Genomic DNA, 20,972 nt, shown 5'->3' on the forward strand with positions numbered 1-20,972 from the left:
GGCTTTTTGGGGGTTGTGCCGGGCTGTCACACAAAAGCAATGACAGGAGTGATGACAGGAGCTCATATAAGCCCGGGAATGCCAGCCTGGCTCCTCCTGCCCTCCTGTGTAGACAAACTCCCCACGAGCCTTTCTTAGGTTTGTTTTCTATTTGGAGCTAAAGATAATAAATAAAAATTTGATGCACCTCTTTCAGGAATAGAATGGAAGGGGAAAAAGACCCCAAAGAGATTTGCTGTTGAGTTAAACCTCGCTAACCCCTAAGAGGCAACTTTGATAGTTTGGAGTTAAAGGTGTGTGCTCCTACAGAGTAAATGAGAACCTTCTGAAAATGAGGGTGTTCTCCTCAAAGGTAGATTGTAAGGGATGATTTGTCTTATGGGAATGGTTTGGGGAATCTTGAGTAGAAGTAAAGATGCCATTAAAAAAAAAAAAAAAAAAAAGATAGCAAAATCTTGTTGTGTTGTTTGTGCTGAGAATAAGCATGTGTTGTCTTTTTGTTTTCACCACCTTATGATCAGCAAAAAGCCATGCTGGAAGTGTGAAAGTGGTGTGTGTTCTGTTGGTTGGAGGGCTTACATGGCTGCTCAGATGTTGAGGTTCAGTCTAAAGCCATTTTGTTCTTTGGTGCTGCTGCCATCATTTCTATTTATTGTGCTAATGAATAAGTATTTCTTCCTCAGCACAAGTTTACACCTCAAGAGGCAGTCAGCTGCCTTTGAAGAGGTTTATTTGTCCCGTGTTTTAACATGTCTCTTCAAGTTTTAGTGTGGGTTTTTTTTTTTTTTTTCTGGCTGCTTACCTGTAGGCAATTTGGATCAACACTTCAAATGTTAGAAGAAGGTGAAATTTGCCAATCAGAATGACTGTCGGATTTAAATTTAGCGAACCTTTGGAAATAAAAAAACATTTTAGTTCACGGAATCTGTCAGTGTGTGTTTTGTGTCTGAGTGGGGTGAGGTGGGGTGTGTACAAGTGGCTGGTGGTGGTGGCACAGGTGTCCTTGGATTGTGGCCTCCATCCAGCCTGGCTCTGCTCCCTGCTGACCCACTCACACGGTGGCAGCTTTGCACTGCTCTTTGTGCCATTACAGCATCACTGAAAATGATTTCAGTGTTTTCTGGAGATTATTATAAAAACTCTGATCTCCTCTGATTGAGGGTATTTGATAAGCAGCTCTGTAAGAGTGTTCAAGGCCTTGAATGTTATGGAAAGTGTTTATGAAACAATGTCTCTGAAGTTACCTATCCTAAGCCATCTTTGTTACAAGTTACACAACCTCCCTTTGCAGAACCCTGCTGAGACTTCCCGCAGTCAGGATCAGAAGAGCCAGGTCTGATTTACACCTTTTGAAGTTCTGCAGAACTATTGTTCAGTCAGGTAGTCCAGCTGTTCCTCACCCAGCTGAGAGCAGCCAGCAAACACCTTTCACAGTCAGCAGGGACAGGGAGATCCTTCTCTTGGCAAATGGAAAGAAAGGGACTTGAAGCCAGTTGCCAGATTTGCAGAATATCTTTAAATAACAACAACAAAACTAAGCACCCCTTATACTAATAAAGACTGTTTTCCAGTTTTGAAAGAATTGCTGTGAATTTTTTCTCTCCATTCCCCCCCAAGTCTCTGCATAGTTATATCATGTTGCTGCTCTCCTGAAAGCTTGTCTGAGCTGCAGCAACCCACAGATAAGACTGGAACTGTGTTGTTGGTAATAAATCTGAAGAAATTGAATCCTTCATTTTGTTGCTGTGTGGGAGAGTAATTGAAAAGCTTTTCAAACTGTTTGTGAATGGAGGAGAAAGGAAAAAGTTATTTTTTGAGTGCTTGTCACTTCTAGTGTGTGCTATGGTTATATCGAGCCTTATGTTTCACAGTATGCTACATACAAATAAAGTTCTTGGATGGGTCCTCAAAGATGCCTTTGTTGTTTTTTCTTTTTTGATTTTAAGTTATGTCATGTTGCCTTTTCATTCCAAAATTCAGCAGAAGCTTTTGGGGCTCACTGTGGTGGTGATTAAAGGTAATGATGAGAGCTAGAAAGTTCAAGTTTCTTTGGGTTTATTTTTGAATTCTACACATACTTTTAACCTTTTAACTGTATTTAAAAAAAAGATTGGATGAAACAAATCCCACCACACACCATGCCTGGAATTTATAAAGATTATTACAAAACCTTCAACTGCTGGGTAATGCAAATTAAATATTGCATCACAGGTAGTTTTAGTACTACTAGTGTCTGGATGCTCCCTATGGCAGAGATGCTAATGAGGCTTAATTGGAGGTGTTTTTATCTTCACCCAGTACAAGTTATCTCTTTCATATGCAATGATGTTGCAGTTTTATCATGTCTCATGTAATAACTGAACTGTGGTTTTGCAGTTTGTAAACAGCGGACAATTACCAGCTGGTTGGAGAATAAAGGACCCAAGACAACGGAGTCCAAAAGGTAAAAAGCACAACATAAACCTGTTCAAAAGTTGTGTTCTGTGAGGAGAACTGGTGGGAGCTACAAGTGCAGTTGGCTAAATGGAGGCAGCCCCATTTCTGCTTCTTTCCTTACCTTGGCACATCCTCTTGAGTAACAGATACTTTCCCTACAAACAGCTGACTCCCCACACATCCTCTCTAAACACCTAAGCCCAGACTTATTGCTGACAGAGATTCCTGAGGCACATCACTGTTCAGGTGAATAAATACATCTGCTCCTGCAAAACAAATTATGGGAGCCTGGAGCAAGGGAAGGCAGAGTGGGAGTGATGCTTCCAGTGGCAGCCCAACACTGGATCAGTTTATTTGTGATATCAGACTATGTCTTTGGTCAAGTTCTGCTTTCACTTTTGTTTGACATAGATTTGTACTGATAGTCCTGTGGCCAACTCACTGTTTTGTTGTTAATTTACAGAAAAAAATCTGTTTTGGTTTGTCTCATTGGACTGCAATTGTAGTTTAAACATATGCAGCTTGATTTAATTACAGCCAGAATTTACAGGTGCACTGAGGTTTTTTTAATGAAAGATATTACGAATTTTTGCTGCTGGATGGTATCAGGTAAAGTTTGATATTTTTGGCTAATGTGGTCTGTCAGGAGAAGTGGTTGCAAGGCTGCCTAAAGTTATACTCCAAAGAATTTAACTGTCTGGTGCAGAGGAATATCAGATATTATTTTTCTGTTGTTGCAGTTGTAAGTGTGCTGGTTCATTTTTCTTTGATGTTTGCTAATAAATAGAGATCAAAGTCCATAGCAGTGCTGGAAATAGCTGGGAGAACTTGTGATAATGATTAATACAGAAGTATGCAGGGCTAATTACAGGTTTACAGGTTCTATTAAATCAAGGATGTTAAGAGGATTCTTAAGGTGGGAATGAATCTTTTTTTTTAAATTCCCTTTATAGTATTGCACTTCAATGCCCTTCTCCATCCCTGCTGACAGATTAGAGCCTGGGCAGCTTTAGGAAGCAGATTTGTTGCATTAACATTTCCTGTGCTTTTCTATTGCAATTAACATCACAATTTTAATTTGTCTTTGTGTTAGATTTAATTTCTCGAGTTGGCAACAGATATTGTCAGTACCTTTAAAGAGTCATTGAGATGGCAGCAGTATCATAACTCTCTTTGAAATATATTTTGACTTGAGCTTTTGTATCGAGTTTTTTTGAAGGCAATGGCTGTTTATAAAAGTAAGGGAGTAATAGGAGACTGTGGACAGCTGTGCCCTCTTCTTTGATGTATTTGTAGCTCCGGGGGAATGGCCATAAAACCAATGATTTCCTTGCTCACTGTATGTAATGGACAAAAATGAAAGTTGTGGAGGACTTTATCACAACTTCTAAGTTTTTTTTCATCTGGAGAAAACAGCTAAATAGTAGCATCACAATGTTTAGATTTGAAGATAAGGATAATGAAAGACTGGAATAGGTTCCTGAGGTAAGCAACTGATTTGATCATCCTTTGGAGCCTTTAAATGGAAATAGGTTGCTAGTGAGTTACAGTCCTCAGTGCAGTAAAACCTGTTGCTCCTGGTAGTGCTCACTTGCAGAGTAGAATGAATAAAATCTGTACTTTCTGTTGTTTGTTTATCATTGTTCCTTAAAAAAAAATATGCACAGAAATCTCATTCAGAAGTAAGACACTAATTTCCCTCTCTCTTCCACAGCTTACACAGCCAAATTAATAACAATACTGAAGCAAATCCTAAGATGACTTCCATTAAAAAAGAGAACTGTTGTGAGCACGATGTGAAAAAGCTGGAGAATACTTGTCAGCAAAATTATGCAAAAATATCTGTGGAAATTGATGCAAAGCAGGTAAATTTGCCCCAGACAGGCAGCAAGTGTAACTGGGAGGCTGAGGACAATGATGCAGCCTCAGATACAGATCCTGTGAAGGGCCCACAGTCTGCAGACCTCTTTCAAAATGCCAACATTGATCAGATGCACAAAACTGGCGAGCAGAGAGGCTGTGAGGAAAGCAATGCCACATGGACTCAGAGGAAGTTATCAGCAGGCCAGGCTTCAAAACCAGGAAATTCAAAACCTTCTTCAAAAGATGTCGAGACAGATGGACAAGTGGCTTCGTGCAATTCACAGAAGCTGAAGGGTTGCAATTCTGTCTGTTTGGTGGGTGAGCAAGAGGAAGGGGATGTAGTTCCAGAAAGTCCACTTTCAGATGCTGGTTGTGATGCCTGTGTATCTGATCTTGGAGGTCCTGGGAAACTGGGCAAGTGTCAGAGCAGTTCAGGGGACTCACCTGCTTTTGAGAAAGAAAGTGAACCAGAGTCACCAATGGATGTGGATAATTCTAAAAACAGCTGCCATGGCTCAGAGGCCGATGAAGAAACAAGTCCATTTCTGGATGAGCGAGAGGAGATCAATATGTCAAAACCCATAAACAAGTCTTTTAGAATTCAATATGGGGATGCTGAATTGGAGGCGAGGAAATCACGTTTTTCTGCCAAGGGCTGTGAAAGCTTTGAGGAAATAGATAATTCTGTTAAAGAGGACAGTCTGCACACAAAGGCACCTGGGATCTCTTCTGCTCCATCATCAGAATGCAAAGCTGCAAAACAGGGTGTGAAGAGAGACTCCAAAATCACTTCTCATTTCATGAGGATACCCAAAGCTGAGGACAAAAGGTAGTGTTCTGTCTGACTCTTCATCTGGCTTTTTCATGCTTGGAAATTTGCTCTTTGGTGATAGAATTTCAGAGGCTGGATTGTATAGAGAGTTTTGCAAAATGTATTTTAAGACACAACTGACGTAAGATTGAAATAGCTTATTTTTAATGAGGGTATTTGTGGGAGTTTTGAAGGATATGTTTGTCCAGTTCAATTCTTAGCATTCTTATTAGTTTGATCTGTCAAAAATATTGAATCTATTTTGTTGAACTGTCAATGCTAATTGAAATAGACATGGAAAAAATCACTTGAGAGCAGTTGTAGAAATCTTTGAGGTTGGTTTGGGTCAGTTTTTTTTGTTTGTTTTGTTTGGCTCTATTCATAATTTGGGAGAGGGAAGGACTGCAGATTCCACTGCAGCAATGGGAACAGGAGCCCTGAGCATGTCACAGGACTCTGCATGCCAGATGCTGGGGAAGGGCAAAAGGATCATCTCTGCTCTGAAGACCTTGGATTTCAGTGGGAGCTGAGAAAGTGAATAAATGTCTAAGGAGTGAACAGAAACAAAAGGACTCTTTATTTTGGTATAACATGCAATTCTTTGACATGACTCAAATCCTTCAAGTAGGGCAAGAAAATAGTTTTGCACATCTTTACTGGGGCATTGTCCATGGATAAATAGATCCCGTTGGAAAGGAGCATGGCTCTGCAGAGGGAATACCCTGCTTTGCCAGCCCACTGCAGTCCTGGGAAGGGTTTTGTAAGCCTCTAGAGAAGAGTGTTTTGGTGGACATGTACTCGTGTGTCTTGGGGAGGGGAAGCTTGGTGGTGGTGGGAGTTCTTCCACATAAAGCTTTGGCCTGAGGCCACAGCAAAGGCTGGCAAATAAACTGACTGCTATTATTGTAACCCCGGGGTGGAAGTTTGTATATTTGCCTACCTTTTTTTTTTTTTTTTAGTGGAAATAAAACATTTCAACGCATTATATTTTAACAGCAGGAAAGACAAGTGCGAATTCAAACCCCAGAGGCCAGGAAGAAAGGCTGCTAAATACACACCACCTCCTCTGCCCAGCAACAAGAAGTGGTTTGGGACCCCACTGGAGGAGATGAGGAGGATGCCGGCGTGCGGGGCGCGGCTGCCCCACCTGCGGCCCTCGGCCAGCCACACCGTCACTGTCAGGGTAAAAAATGCACTGCACAGTCTGCCCCAGGCCTCCAGCAATGGGAAATGCCACCTCTTAATCTTACATTTCAACATTCTGCTCATACTGTTTCCTTGCAAGTAGACTGGGGGAACTGATTTTCCTGAAAATCGGCTGTTCTGGTGCATAGAATTAGGATATGGAGATCCAGAAGAAACATAATAATGGGGTTTTGCTGCCTCTGTCTTGTTAAGGGCAAGTGTTTTTGTTTTGTGGGGGGTTGTGAGAGCTTCCTTGACTGAGTTGTCAAGTTTGGGAGTTTAAATATGTCTACAAGTAAAATTGGTACTTCCAACATTTTCATGTTATGTTTTCATTTTAATGTGATTCTGGTTTGGGTTCAAGACATACAAAAGGCTTGAGATAGTTAAGATATGAAAAAGACAGAGAATGAAGCAGAGTTTCTTGCAGTTTTACCACTGCATTTTAGATTAAATTTGATACATTTTGCTCTAATTCTTTGGAGTAGGATGCAATCCAATTATTGTTGAAACAAAACGTGACCAGAAAACTATGGGATGATGGATAAATCCCAACCAAAAGAAAAGCACATTGGGTTTAAATACATATTTTGAGAGACTTAGTGCTGCTAGAGGGCTGAACAGCAAATTAAGTCTTTAAGAATGTGCTGTTATTATTATTATTATTTTTTTTTACTTTTCTGATGTTCTGTGGAGTAAGCTTGAGATACTACTCTATCTATAGTAATTCCTTATCCTTTTTGGTGTTATGTTAAAAATACTATTTCTTCAAATGAGTATGGTTACATTTTTAACTACATTTTGAATATGTTTGGATGAAAATATATAGATACTTAAATTGATAAATGAGGAAATTTCTAGCTGGTGGTTGCATATATAATAATTGAATATATTACCTTTATTTGAGTGTGTTAAGGTGGTGTACTTTTCAACAGTATAATGTAAGATTAACAGGTGGATTTTTTTTCTGAGTAGCTAGCTGTCATGTGGTCAGTTTGTAGCTTTCCCTTTTCCAAAAAGGATGGCTGGAGATGAGAGCTTTTTAAACTGTATTTTTGCTTACTTTTTATTTCTTCCATTTGAAAACTTGAACGTAGAGTCTGATTTTTTTTTCCCTGTCCTTCTGTGTTACAGGTAGATCTTCTGAGGGAAGGAGAGGTGCCTAAACCTTTTCCAACTCACTACAAAGATTTGTGGGACAACAAGCATGTTAAAATGCCCTGCTCAGAACAAAATTTATACCCTGTAGAGGATGAGGTAAGATTAAGTATTTACAGTTGTGTGATCAAATAAGTTTGTTTCCACATAGATGACTTTTCAGTTTACTGCATTTGCTCAATTGTCAGAATGACTATGGAATTAGAAAATCAAGTCTGAAAAAGCTGGATTTTGGGTCATGATGCTTCAGACAGAGCCGAAGACTTTTTTTTTTTTCCTGGTAATTATTTTGCTTAGCCAATGATTTGATGCTGTATATATTTCTATACTTACATGGAGTGTAAACTTGAACTCCTTATAAACAATATATTTATTTACTTATGTATTTATATGTTATGTATTTTGTGTGTGTAAAGCAATTTGCAATTTCAACAGATGTGAGTGAATTTGTAAGCACAGTTTGATTATAATTCTCTGTCAGGTGCTGCTGACAGTGAGGTGTATCTGACTGTTGTTCTGCTAAAACAGCTGCAGAGATTAGCCCTGCATGCTTTGTTGGTCTGATATTTTCTGTCACTGCTTGAGGCTTAAACATACCCACTGAAATACTTCAGACTGTGGTGAATATAATCAGCAAGTGTGTCCTGTAGTAAAAACTCCACAGTAATTATTGATGCTTAACTCAGAAACAAAGAATTTTTATAGCCTCTATTAAATACATTCAGTCTTTTCACTTACCAGTTTTACAGTAAATGTGTCTTTATGTTTTGAATAACTTAAGTTGACTTTGTTTCGGACTCTTACTTTAAAGAATGGAGATAGAACTGCTGGAAGTCGATGGGAACTAATCCAAACTGCCTTACTTAACAAATTTACCTGCTCACATGATTTAAAGGTAAGCCTGTCAGATTGAAATCAATCTACATGCATATAAATACATTCAGGTTGTCTGTATACTGACAGTGATACTGGCTTGGTTCTATTTGTTTAATGACTTAGAAAAATAAATTATGAAAAACTCTCTGCTGTTCAAGGGATTTCCTAAAGAATGGAGGTTTTTAATGAGTACTAAGTGTTACCAGTGAATTTATTCAGATTATTTAAATAAATTGCCCTTTAAAAGTCTGCACAAAGCTGTGTTTGTCCAGCAGTATATACTAGTCTGTGGTAAACACAGTGTGAGGGTTTTGTGTAGCCAGATGGTTGGGGATGCACAGGTGAGAAGGTTGGAAATAGCAACTCTTCGCATCAGTTCACTCCACTAAAATCACAATTCAAGCTGCTGACAAAAATCTGTAGATTTTGGAGACTAGTGCTCTTTTGATAACTCTTACAGTTGTGTTGGCACAAAGTCTTACAGTAACATGAATATTGATTTGGAGCAGCTTAGAGTTGCAATTACCTTTTTTTTTGGTGAAGAATAATGTAATTTAGGTTATACCTGAAAGGCAGGGAAGGAGGAGGATGCAAAAGCCATAGATAAACTTTAAATTAACAAATAGAACTTCCCCAGCAACTGAGGAGATTTCCCTTGTTATTTTATATGGTATTTTTTTCCTTGTGAATTTTTTAAGGGTGGTGTTACTGTAAAGGATCTATTTAATTTTTTCTGTGGTTCTGATTCTTTAAGTTCCTAAACTGGTAGAACTTCTGCTATATTGCTTTTATACCTTAAATACTTTTTATTGGTACCATTAACAAGAGCAAGTGTGGGATGGGGAACATTTATGTTGTTTGTTAGGAGAAAAAACCCCACAGACTGAAGCTTATTCATTACTAAACCCAAAACAGAGGGTTCAGTATCAAGGATTTGCTCTATATTATTAGAGCAAATTAAATGTTCTGGATTTTGGCAGGCTCTGTGGCAGGGTTTAGTCACCAGATGGTGCTGTTCCTTCAACAAGTAAATTTTCTAAGATGGTTTTTCTTCCACTAACAATTAACTCTGAGCTCTGTTTTGTTGTGCTTCTTCCTTAGGAGGCCATATTGAGGTACAACGTTGCTTATTCCAAGAAATGGGACTTCACAGCTCTTACTGACTTCTGTGAGAAGGTAAAACAGGTTGATTTAAAATAGGAAGAAAAGTAAAAGTGACTATTTTGCCTTTGTGTCTCGATGCTTTTGACTTTATTTCCGTTTTTAAGAGTAAATTTTTCCAACTGTCAGATATCTAAGTGAGTAGCTATTTAACTTCAGCTGAAACAATAATTATACTTTATAAACTGGCTTAATTTTAAATTTTATACATGTAATTTGGGTTCTTCAGTAATATCTAAGCTTCCTGAAGGTAAGGTGAGAAATTCCCTTTTCCTGTTTGATGACAGCCAGATTTATTAAGAAATTGTATTAATATTTCTAGTGTAATTTTTTTTTGTTTTAAAAAGTGTTGGTCTTTTTGTCCTTTTTTGTAAAACTTTAATGTTATATTGCAGTGGTGTTTGTATAGATTATGCTTTGCTGGTAATGCAGGAAAATCTTGCTCTTTGGTGAGGTGGTGAATTTAAACTGTAGAGCCTTTGGTGGGTTTTATAGCTTCAAATATTAGGTGTTAGTACTTTCATGGGGAGGATGAAAAAGATAAATAAGTAGCAGGTCTCAAGTGCAAGGTGGACTATTATTAATGTACATCCTGGTTGACAATCAGAAACTATGTTAATTAAAACATAATGAAAGAGTAAATGAGAGGCAGTAGAAATTGCATTTTTCTCCAACACTTCAGAAGTACTTCTAAAACACTTCTTGTTTTCTTGGGAGGGGCTTGCTAAGCTCTATTAAGACTCAGTGGAAACTAAATTTGATTTGGAGTGAATTTTGTTTGTTATGTATGTAAATAGATGTCTGCTTAGGCCCTGTGAGCAGAGGAGCTGTTCTGTTCTCTGTTGCCTGTCTCCATTGCATGTGGGGACTGCTCTTCCACAGGATGAATTTCCTTTTGCATGCAGCACACTATTATTACTACTGATGAAAGGCACCTGTAAAAATCCCAGTGGTATCATACTTGTAAGCCAGAGAACTGCTGTGCTCACCCATCCTACAGATTTAGTGCTCCCTCCTCATCTCTGGGGTCACAGTCAATCCCTGCTCCTATTGACTCTCCTGCTAAGCAAAATTAACTTGGCCTGTTCAGTGTCAGTTCACTCGTGTGTCACCGAAGTGTACATGCTTAAATTAGAATGTTTTAAAGTATCAGTGCTGTTCAGTTAAAAATCTGACTCAGGAACATGCCAAATTTGCATCCTATTGCTCCAAGCACCACTGAGCTTGTCCTGATGTGCTCACACTGTACATTTGGGATTTTGGAAGCTCTGTGTGATTAGATTCAGAGATCATCAGCCAGAGAGCGTAAGTAATATCAGCTGTCTCCAGGGGAGAGGGAACAATAGGGAAATAAACTAGGGATTGGACATCAATCTTTCATGAGGATGAAAAGGGAATTTCTGTATCCTGGGAATGATGATTTATTTGTGTGGATCTCAGATGAAGGGAGGAGTTCTGTTTCATACACAGATTTTTCAACTGAGTTAAAAGAGTGTGCAGCAGTATTTTAAACAAGAAACTGAAAAGCTTAGGACAGAGTTGCCTCTTGTAGACCACAGGAGCAAAAGCAAGCCCTGCTTGCTTCGTTGAATGTATCGAGTTTAGGGAACAGGACATGTGGAGGGAATAGATTTTGCAGAGAAATGCTTGAATTTTTGTATTATAAAGGGATGTGTGAACTTTCCAAGTTTTGTAAATTACCAAGGTATCTCCTTGCAGTCTAAGTGAGCAGCTCTTGTGTGAAAGTTGACTGGCTGTAAGTGAGCTGTAGTGCTTTTGAATTTATTGTATTTGCAAGTTATTGATTAAGGGCTTACCACTGGCCTGTGTATTTTCTTTATCCTGTGATTTTGAGCGTACAGAGGAGCTGTTTCAGGTTTGCCCAGCCACAGTTGAAGAGACTGGTTAAAAGGAAAGGTGGCCTGAGTAATCAGCCCAAAGGCTGATTCATTTGGCAGCAGCTCAACAGAAGGAGATGTGGTCACACATATATATTAAAAGAAAAAGATTAAAACAGAGTCTGTGGTTGTCAGATATGTATTTATATCATTGGGCACTATTGACTTTCAGTGCCTGCTTAACCAAGGATTTTGTAGTCTGATTTAGAAGGGAGCTGTGTATGTGGTATCTGTTTTGAGGATTATTCAGATACTGCTTTGATAGGTCTGTGTTTGGTTATAAAAGTGCTATTTGTTATTTTGTCTTCTAATGATGGACACAGCTCACCTCACAGCTCACTGTCATATCAGTTTTGCATTGGGGTTCTTCCTATTTTAGGTAGTTCCTTGCAAGTCATACTATCAAAATATGCATTTTTTAAACACTATTTTGTAAGATTGAGGTCCATTTTCTTATAATGACAATAATTATCAGTTTATTTGACTTAGGTTCATTTTCCCTTAAGATGAAAACGCTCTCAGCTTTCTTAACTAATAGGAAAATAGATATCTCATATGTGAGATTTTTTTTTGGAACAGCACAGCTAGCAAGTTCTGTAGTTTGGTCAAAGTGTTTGGTCAGAAGAGGGAGCCCTCACACTTTTGAAAAGATTCTCTTGAATGTCAGTTATTGTGTGGAAGTATAATTCCTGTTTGTACAGTGAGGTATATTGTAAAGTTTGGATTATTTTCTATTTCTTTTGACAATTTCATAGAACTTGTACATAGAACATAGAACTTGTTCATAGAACAATATATGTAAAGATCTTGATGGCTGTTTACTTCAGACATCTGACTCTTTTGCTGTTCTCTACAGAATTTCTGCATCGTTGTATTAATTTGTTTTGCCATCTATCTGTTGATATTGTCATACATGCTTAGGATTTCTTCAAGTTGTTACTTAATGGATGAAAGTTATTAGTGCCAATATTTTTCTTTGTACATACAAAATTCTTGTCACTTGGAAATTATCCTTGCATCTGTTTTCCCAGAACTTACCTACAAGTCAGGGAAGAGTAAGCAACAATCAGAAAAGGAAATGTGAGGAAACCACTATGGGTGGAGCTGTATTGGAACCCACAGTGTGTTATAGATGAGTTTTCTTTCTGGGAATGATGATGAGCTGGGTATTAATTGCATGCTTTTGCTCAGCAGTGCTATGTACTGTAGTAGTTTTTCTTTTTCTTTCTTCTAGATTTGCCATTCCACTTCCAGGCAAAACTAAGTTATTTTTGTTTTTCCCAAGTGCATGAAGTCTATTTAGGTCATTCAGGGCTTATGCCTTAGACTAATCTGTGACAACAACAACTTTAGATAAAGGGAAAAGTAGGCCTATGTGGTCTGCTGCTTTAGATTGGGCCTCCCTGTGCTGGACATGCTTCTTTGTCTGGAGTCTTTGATCATCTTGATGGAAAGTTTAGGAAATGGAGAAGATACAGGGAGAGGAGTCAGGAGTGATGCAAAGGTATGTAATAGTTTCCACATGAGGAATGTCTAAATAAGTTATGATCATTTAACCTTTTCATCTTAGTTGAGGGACATGAGCAATGGGTATAACAGTGCTGGCCAAAAGAAATGTAGGAGAGGGTGAAGAGGAAATGTCTGTCCATTCTTCTAGTAAAGCAGTTAAAGGACATCAGGTGAGTGTTCTTAGCAGGTAAGGGTTTCAACACCAGAGAAAAGTCATTATTGAGATACTGAACAGAGGGCTGTGGAACCCCTTGTCAGGGGACCTAGAGGATGCTATGGCCTCACATCAGCTTTTGAAGGAATTTGGAGAAATTGCTGTTAAAAAGATCTCATTGACACCCACAGAGATATTTTGATGGACTCTGGGGATTTCTGGTACTGATTACTGCAAATGAGGAAGTGCTGCTGATTACCTGTGCTTCTTGCTGTTAGACTTTTCTAGGAACTCTTTGTTGATGTGCTTTCATTCCATTGTTGTTCTGTTGTACATGGAACTATTGTCCATTTTTACATTCTTATGGCTTGGCTAGATTGAAGGTGAGAGTTGAGCAAAGTGGCCTTGACCTGTTGTTGCATAGTGTGCAATATGAGATGTTGCTGACAGAAAGGTATGGCATCTATACAATAGACTTTTTAAAGAGGCAAAAGTACTAAAGGTCATTGACATTTTAAATGCTTGAATCACTTAAGGCACTTAGGCCTTTCAAAATTTGCTTTTCCAGGCTCTCTTTAAACCCTTGGTGCCTACTTGACTCAAGTAGGAATACTTAAAGGGGATATGTTATCAGTATCTTTACAAAGACACTCTCCACTGTGTAATACTCAGTTTCCAGCTGTTAAATTTGCTTCTAGTATAGAGAAAATTTTGTCTGTGTCTGCAGTGCCTGTGTATGGATGCCTTGTGGTCTTTTTGTCTTTTCTATTTAATGGCCAGGGATTGCATATTTGCTGTTGATTCCCATGTAAATTCAGCATTCAGGAAATCTTTTTATGTTATGAAAGAACCTGTGTAACTTTCACCTTTGGATTTTTCTATGAGATTGAAAGAAAAATGATGATGGTGTCTAAAAAGACCAGTCTCTTCCCTTCTTTATACTTAATTACAGAGGAGAACCTTCAGCATGAGGGAAGAATTTACCAGACTACTTTCTCTGTGCTCCTCTTTCTCCTTTTCCAGTCAAGCGTGAGTTCACTGGTTTTAGCCTCAAAACTGACTGTTGGCAGTTGGGGGGTTTTAGAATAATCTCTGCTTATTCTAAAATCTGACAAAAAAACATGTAGCAAGAAAACGAAGTCACTTGTCAAACTGGAGGAATATATGGCTAGTTTTCTACACCCCTAAAAAATAGTTGTCAGAATTGCAGCTGTAATTAGTTTCCATACAAGATTAGAAAAGGAGTTTTGTTACCATCTGCTTTTACATGCAAGTCTCTATTTGTAAGTTTTTAGAACTTCACTTAATGCCTTTTTAGTATTTCCCATAGATGTAATTTAAAACCGCATAAACTAAGCAATAAGATAAATATGTAAAGAAATTAATCTATTAAATACAACTTTTTCTATCTTCCACAAATACTACACATCCATATTATATATGTTTTGGTCTTGCAAAAAGTCTGGTTTCCTTTTCTTGCAAAATTGAAGTTAACTCTTGTACTAGAAATTGCTTTTTGTTTCCACAAATCCATTTTAATTTTGGCCTAGCATTATTTATATGGGTATGTGCAGACACACTTTCTAAAATACCAGTTTTCCTACTGCAGGTGTTGTGTGCAGATTCCAGAATATGAGAGAATATTCTGAAAGTGAGGAGAGATGGAGCTTGTTACAATGAGTCTTGTTAGTCAATGCTTTGCACTTAAGAATAATTAAAGTTAATAGAAGAACACTGATGTATTTAACTGGAACATCTAGTACATGTGTGTTGCTGATTGTGGTGCAAACCTGTAAAACCTGGGATAATATCTGCAGAATGTGCTTAGTGCATTTTTTGGCAAAAATGTGGTTTCTCATTTAAATCTAAATACTAACATGTTTGGCTTGAACTTATTACTTTCAGAAAATGTCAGATACAAGTAATTGAGTTAAGATAGAGCATACTAAATGATAGAGAACTGAGCAAAACAGCCAGACATGCAAATATTGGCAGTGTGTCTGCTTCTTCTCTAAGAATTGGTTGCATTTTGGGATAACTGAATAAAATGAAGAACTATCTTGTCAATGAAATACTCTACTTCAATTGCAGAGTTGCAGGCAGCCACAGAACCATACAGCCTTTGTGGGTGTATAGTCTTATCTTTAATAACCTCAAAATTAGCTTGAGAAAATTTTAAAATTACCTGGGTAATTTTGGAAATTATGGTTCCAATTTTTTTTACCCATTTTTTCAAAGTTTCATCTTAAAAAATAACTATAAATGCAGCATCTGCAGATGATGCACATGCAATATAGTTTAACTGGATTATGATTGAGTTCTAGATTTTCATTCATTTGAAAAAGACCAAACACAGGACACTGCTACAGTTAAGTATGTGCATATCTTGGGAAATCTTTATGTCCTAATAGGGCTTCACCCCACTCCTGTCTCCTTGTAGGTCTTATGAACCATGACAGTCTTTCCTGTTCGTTTTGTTGTTTGAATGACCTGCTTGAAAAAGTGATTGCTGTAATCAGTGAAACTGGAATAGAAGGAATTTTGAAGTACCAAATTGTTCTGGTGACTGAGTTTTTGATAAATCATTTTTATAATTGTCTGGACAGTACTAACAGAAGTGAGCATTGTATAGAGATGTCAGCACTACAAATGTAGGCTTTTAAGCAAGAAACAGAATGTCCCAAGGCTGAAAATAGCCTATCCATTGCTCCTTGCTGGATTTTACTTTAGTCTGGATGTTTTCAAGCAATTTTCATTACATGAGGTTACCTTTTTAAAATCTAAACTGAAAAGGCCTTTTGAGTGTGCCATGAAGGGTTTTCTTTTCGCAGCAGCAGAAAGGAATTTATTCCCATCCTGAACAAAAGGTGAGCTTTTCTGTGGTGAGGGGGAATATGCATCTTGTACACATTCAAAAACATTAGAAACTAAGCATTGTAGAGAAAGAGCATTGAATTACAGGCTTATTCTTAGTTTTCTGTACTTTCTTGGTAGAACAGTTGAGTATTTTTTTAAGTGATGTTTTGTAAGCACTGTCCCAATGACTGCTGAGATGGAATTTTCAGGGAAGAGATGGCTGCACATAGCAGATGCAGAGATATGGTTACACCGTGTCCCAAGTGCTTGTGGATATTCAGTGCTTTAATAAAGGTCTGTGTAAAGACATTCTGAGCATCTCTTTCATAGTTTTTCCCTGTATTGAGAACATTCCTCTTTGAAAACAAAATATAAATATAAAATATAAATATAAAATTCTAGTAAATAGAAAAAATAAAATAGAAATCTAAAATTCTAGTAAATATAAAATTCTGGGTTTAAAGGCTGCCTTCTGATATTTTCTTTGTTTTGTTTTGGGGTCAGAGGGCTGTTGAATAGATTTCTTTTCTTCCACTGGATTATTTGTAAGTCATCATTTATCTGTGCTCCCCTGTATGTCCCAAATGACTAAGATAAGCTTCTTTTTCATGTGTGGGGGCTTTCCTTAGCTGCTTAGTGCTATTGGATTTTATTTTTTTTTAAATTTTATTTATCATGTATTGAGCAATTAGAATACAAAAGCTCCATGAAACAAACCCTGATGTTCAAAGCTTTCAAGAGAAATGCTTGCTGAAAAGGTGTACATTTAGGTAGGAAAGTGATAAAGAGGCATTGCCATTTTTTAGAATGACTATGAAGTATAAATGAAGTGGATTGTAACTATGTTCCTGGGGTTATTTTTCCTCCTTCCTTTTCATCTGAAAAACTGAATTTGCTTATATGGCTTTCTTGGAGCGTTTGTTACTGCTGTCATGCATTCTTTAAAGAGCAGGTTTACAAAGGTGCCCCTTTTTTTTTTTTTTTTTTTTTTTTTTTTCTTTTTCCCCTTCTGCCTGTGCTTGACTCTTTTGGTTTGGTTTGGTTTTTTGGCATGTTAAAGAAAATAGTTTTCATAAGGGCTTTTCATAACAGCTGTCTTGTCTTGTGAGGCTTTTTGTGCCAAGGTGTCAAAAGTGGTTGCAGAACATATTTAGCATCTGATGGCTTTCCAATGCTTCTACACTGTTTAAAAAATGTTTTATAAATCAATAAAATAAATAAATCAATGGTAAATATTTTTCCCCTATTACTGTGTTCAGAGAGACAAAAGTTTTGAATAAATCTGGAAACAGATCACTTTCACTCATAACTTGTATCAGGCAGGTGAAAGGTACTTTATCTTTCCCTCATGTTACAGCTCTTCTGTAGACACAAGGTTATTGTCCTCTCCACTGCTCTACTTCCTTAGAATAACTTGAAAGTACTTAGAAAGTCATATTTGACTTTTCATCCCAGGACTCTGCTTTGGGAATGGCTGTGGTGCTTCTACCCATGACAGAATCACTCTGCAGGAGCAAAGGGTGGAAACTATTGGTGGCCTGAAGGGTGGTGAAAATGGCTGAGGTTAGATTAACAGGTCCTTGGAAGTGTAAACTGGGCTTCTGAAACTAAAAAGAGGAGATTGAAAAATAAACACATGTTCTTCTCTCAGATTTTATTTAGAATGTTTAGAAGCTTTGAGAATAAAGCAAAGGATGATACACCTGAGAGGTTATTCCAGGGTTGGATTGGCAGAAGACATGAATGAGCCTTTGGGGGGAAAAAAATTAAACAAAACCAAATTAACCTCTGCCTTGTAAGCTGTCTTCTTTTTTCCTTTTGAAGTGTCAGTTTGTGGTTTTGATAAATGTCAGAAGCATTCATGTTCTCAGATAAGATTTCTCTGCATAATCCAGTGATACGGTTTCTTTCTTCTTTCCTCCAAAGATTACTTTGTCCTTCCTTTTGTTTCTAATCAGACAAGTGCTCAATAAATGGGATGGATTTGACAGCTAAATGTGTTTCCTACTGAATTAGTTTTGTAAGCAAGCTGGAAGAGGCAGATGAGAGTATTCTTTCCTGCAGTTTTGGAAGTCCAGTGACATGATTAAATAGGAACATTAAATGCACACACAGCACGCCCCCCACTGCACATTTTTTCTATGTTTTGGTTTTGTTAATATGTACACTGTTTATTATTATGATGAGTCTGTTTTACAGAGGCATAAGAGTTTCTGGGCTGCAGCCTGGTGTCTATCTGGGTATGAGTATGTTGGTAGTTGTCACACAATTGCTTTTAGGTAAAATTGGTCTCCTCTCTGTCCAGAAAGAAAGGCTTTGTAGAGTGTACTACATAGTGAAGCTTGTTTTGGGTGTGTAATTTAAATAGATTAGTTTTTAAAGTTCTTCAAATAAGAACCTGCATGGGTCTTTTTGTTGTTTGTGTGTTGGTTTGTTTAGTTGTTTTTCCCCAGCTGTTTCAAATATCAGTTTGAGAAAGTCTGCTCTTAGGATTCTGTAATGCTTAAAGACACCTATGACAAGGATTAGAGGAAGAAAAGGGGTACAGATTGCCAGTGTGAGGTTGGTTACTTTCAGGTGAAAGACTTCAATGTCATAACCAGTGACTTTATTGTTTTATTGGCACTGCAGAGTTCTAGTCATGGATTTAGACCTCACCATGTTTAGGTTAAACAGTATGCAGAAAGCATGGGACTTCTGGATGAGACAGGAGAACAAGGAGATAAGTACAGGCTGCTGTGGAAGGAAGAGAAAATGAAAACACTGCAATAAAGGAGCAGCCACATGTTGTCATTGTTTGAGCACACTCAGGTGTTTAAGTGTCTCAAAATCATGGAACCTGAACTTCATAGAATCCAACATTAACCCAGCACTGCCAAGTCCACCACTAAACCATGTCCCTAAGTACCACATCCACACATTTTTAAAATACCTCCAAGGATGGTGTTTTCAGTTTTGAAGTATTTAATGCTCCTCAAAATACTCTATTAAAACTTAAGGAGTTTTAATTAATTAATTAAATTAAATTTATTAATTTAATTAATTAATTAATTAAATTAATAAAATTAATATTTTATTTGAGAAAAATTGAAGATAGCGAAGAAGACAAAAGAAAAAAAACTATTCCTGAGATCAGGAGAATGAACTTACTGTAAATAGAGTACATACAGTTATTTGGCTTGTCTAATTATTTCATTCAGCATTATCACCTCTAACCATATAATATCTTACATTAAAATAATTCGGAAACTTGTTACTGGGAAGTTCAGTGCAGTAACTGTAGATGGTTCAGAGCACTGACAGCATGAGGAAGGAAAAAGTCAGAAGGTCAAAATCCATTAGAATTAGGAAATAAGAGACACACAGTCTGAAGGAAACGCTCTGGTTTTCCTCTTCATCCCTAAGAACATGATTCAAATGGTCCTTGTCCTGCCACAAAAGTTAATATGGGGATATAAAACCAAACAAATTGAAAGCGTTAAGCCATCGCTGCCTTCGCATGCTGGCTGCCTGTTGGCATGATGGCTGTGCCTTCCCAGGTGATGGATGGAGCTGTCCACAGTTGTGTACCCTACGTGCAGTTTGTTTGCTTTGATGAGCTGTCAGATTTAGATTTAAACTCTCTACCATCACTATTACCCCGTGCTACCTCAGATCCTTCTTATTAGGCCTGCCAGGCGCGCTCGTCTGCCGCGTTTTGGAGTGCTGGTTTATAGTGACAAGAGCCCATTACTTACAGCCCTGTTTAGTCAGGCCTCTTGGCTGCAGGATGAATGTTCATTTTGCTAAATTGCAATGCAGGTTTGGCCAAGAGCTCATACCTCTGCTACGGCTCACTGAGCCATTTGCATCTTAGGAATTGGAGCCTTAAGTCCTGTTCATTTAATCAGTCACTCAGATGAAAATAGTGATGGAATTGCCAAATTATTTCTTTGGTAAAAAGCAAGTCATGCTTTGCAACTCTGGCTCCATATACTTTTCCCTGGGGGTATAATATCTGCATGTATTTAATTCCTACATATTTTGCATGATTGGAGCACTGAATAAAGTCAACACTGTATTTATGTTTTTGTTTCAAATACTGAAAAAAGCCGTGAAGGATGATAGTGCGTAATAAGGAAAGGAGAAGCTGATCAATTGTTTTAAAACCAAAATTGCTATGGTAGTTAAATGAATTTTCCTTTATGAAAACTTGTAGACAACCATTTCACATTTTAGAATTCCTTAATTTAGAAGATAAATGTTAGTTCATTTAAAAATGGAAACTCAGTCCTTTCTCTTAATGTTTGCAGAGTTGTAGCCTTGAAAAAGTTGTACACAATTAAAAGCGCATTAGTGAATTCATACAAACATTCCTGTGCTAGCAGATTTACTTCCAAGTGAGGTGCTTGTTCTAACAACTCCATTCTGACTAGAACATTCCTGCTTTTTCAGTGAGAAGAGTTGTAACTGAGATCTGCCTTTGTAGCCCATTGACAAGGGTCATGACTAATTCTTTCTCACCTACCACCCACTCTGCACACATCTAATAATGCAGGACTTTTTGGTAGGTTGCTTAGACTTACCACTGCATGGGCAGACTTACCCCCACCTCCAGGTTATTTTTCTGTAGAATCAGCAAGATGAAAGATCTCAAGAAATTGTCAGATGAACATGGGAAGTGATGAACTGTGGAGTGTGGGGAGGTATGTGTGTGTTTGAGTGGATAGAATGAACACATCTATCTTTCATAGGCATCAAATATGTAGAATGTGTAATTTCACTCTAAATGTGGATGTGGCCATTTGAAAGAGAACAATGCTGAGTTAGGGGTTTCTTTACAAGGTCTGTGAACTCACAATGGTCATATATTTGAAGTTGTGGGGTCCTCATGGCATCTAAAACTCTTCTAAAAATTTACTTCTTTCACATGTAAGAATAATCAGAAGTCAACGAGAACACTCTTGGGCATTAACACCTCTAAATGCTGACATTTTTCATTAGTGGAGATCTAGTAAAACTCATGGATGGAAATACTATAGAAAAGAAAGCATACTCTGGTACATCATTAGGAAGATAAGAAGAA

General features: G+C 37.7%; 1 protein-coding gene across 2 annotated transcripts in view; it reads left to right on the top strand.

Moving 5' to 3' along the window:
- The window catches only part of PARG (poly(ADP-ribose) glycohydrolase), a 50,458-nt gene that overhangs the window by 1,061 nt on the left and 28,425 nt on the right, over positions 1–20,972 (top strand). Inside the window, exons 2-7 of one of the 2 annotated variants that reach the window (XM_083866210.1) lie at positions 2,377–2,443; positions 4,151–5,128; positions 6,107–6,293; positions 7,430–7,552; positions 8,265–8,348; positions 9,431–9,505. In XM_083866210.1, coding sequence (XP_083722336.1) covers positions 2,377–2,443; positions 4,151–5,128; positions 6,107–6,293; positions 7,430–7,552; positions 8,265–8,348; positions 9,431–9,505 — 1,514 coding nt within the window. The remainder of the gene's footprint in view (positions 1–2,376; positions 2,444–4,150; positions 5,129–6,106; positions 6,294–7,429; positions 7,553–8,264; positions 8,349–9,430; positions 9,506–20,972) is intronic. The other variant, XM_083866211.1, reaches the window with a different exon arrangement.

Source organism: Zosterops lateralis (genome assembly GCF_965231275.1).
Source record: "Zosterops lateralis genome assembly, chromosome: 8".
NCBI lineage: Eukaryota > Metazoa > Chordata > Aves > Passeriformes > Zosteropidae > Zosterops > Zosterops lateralis.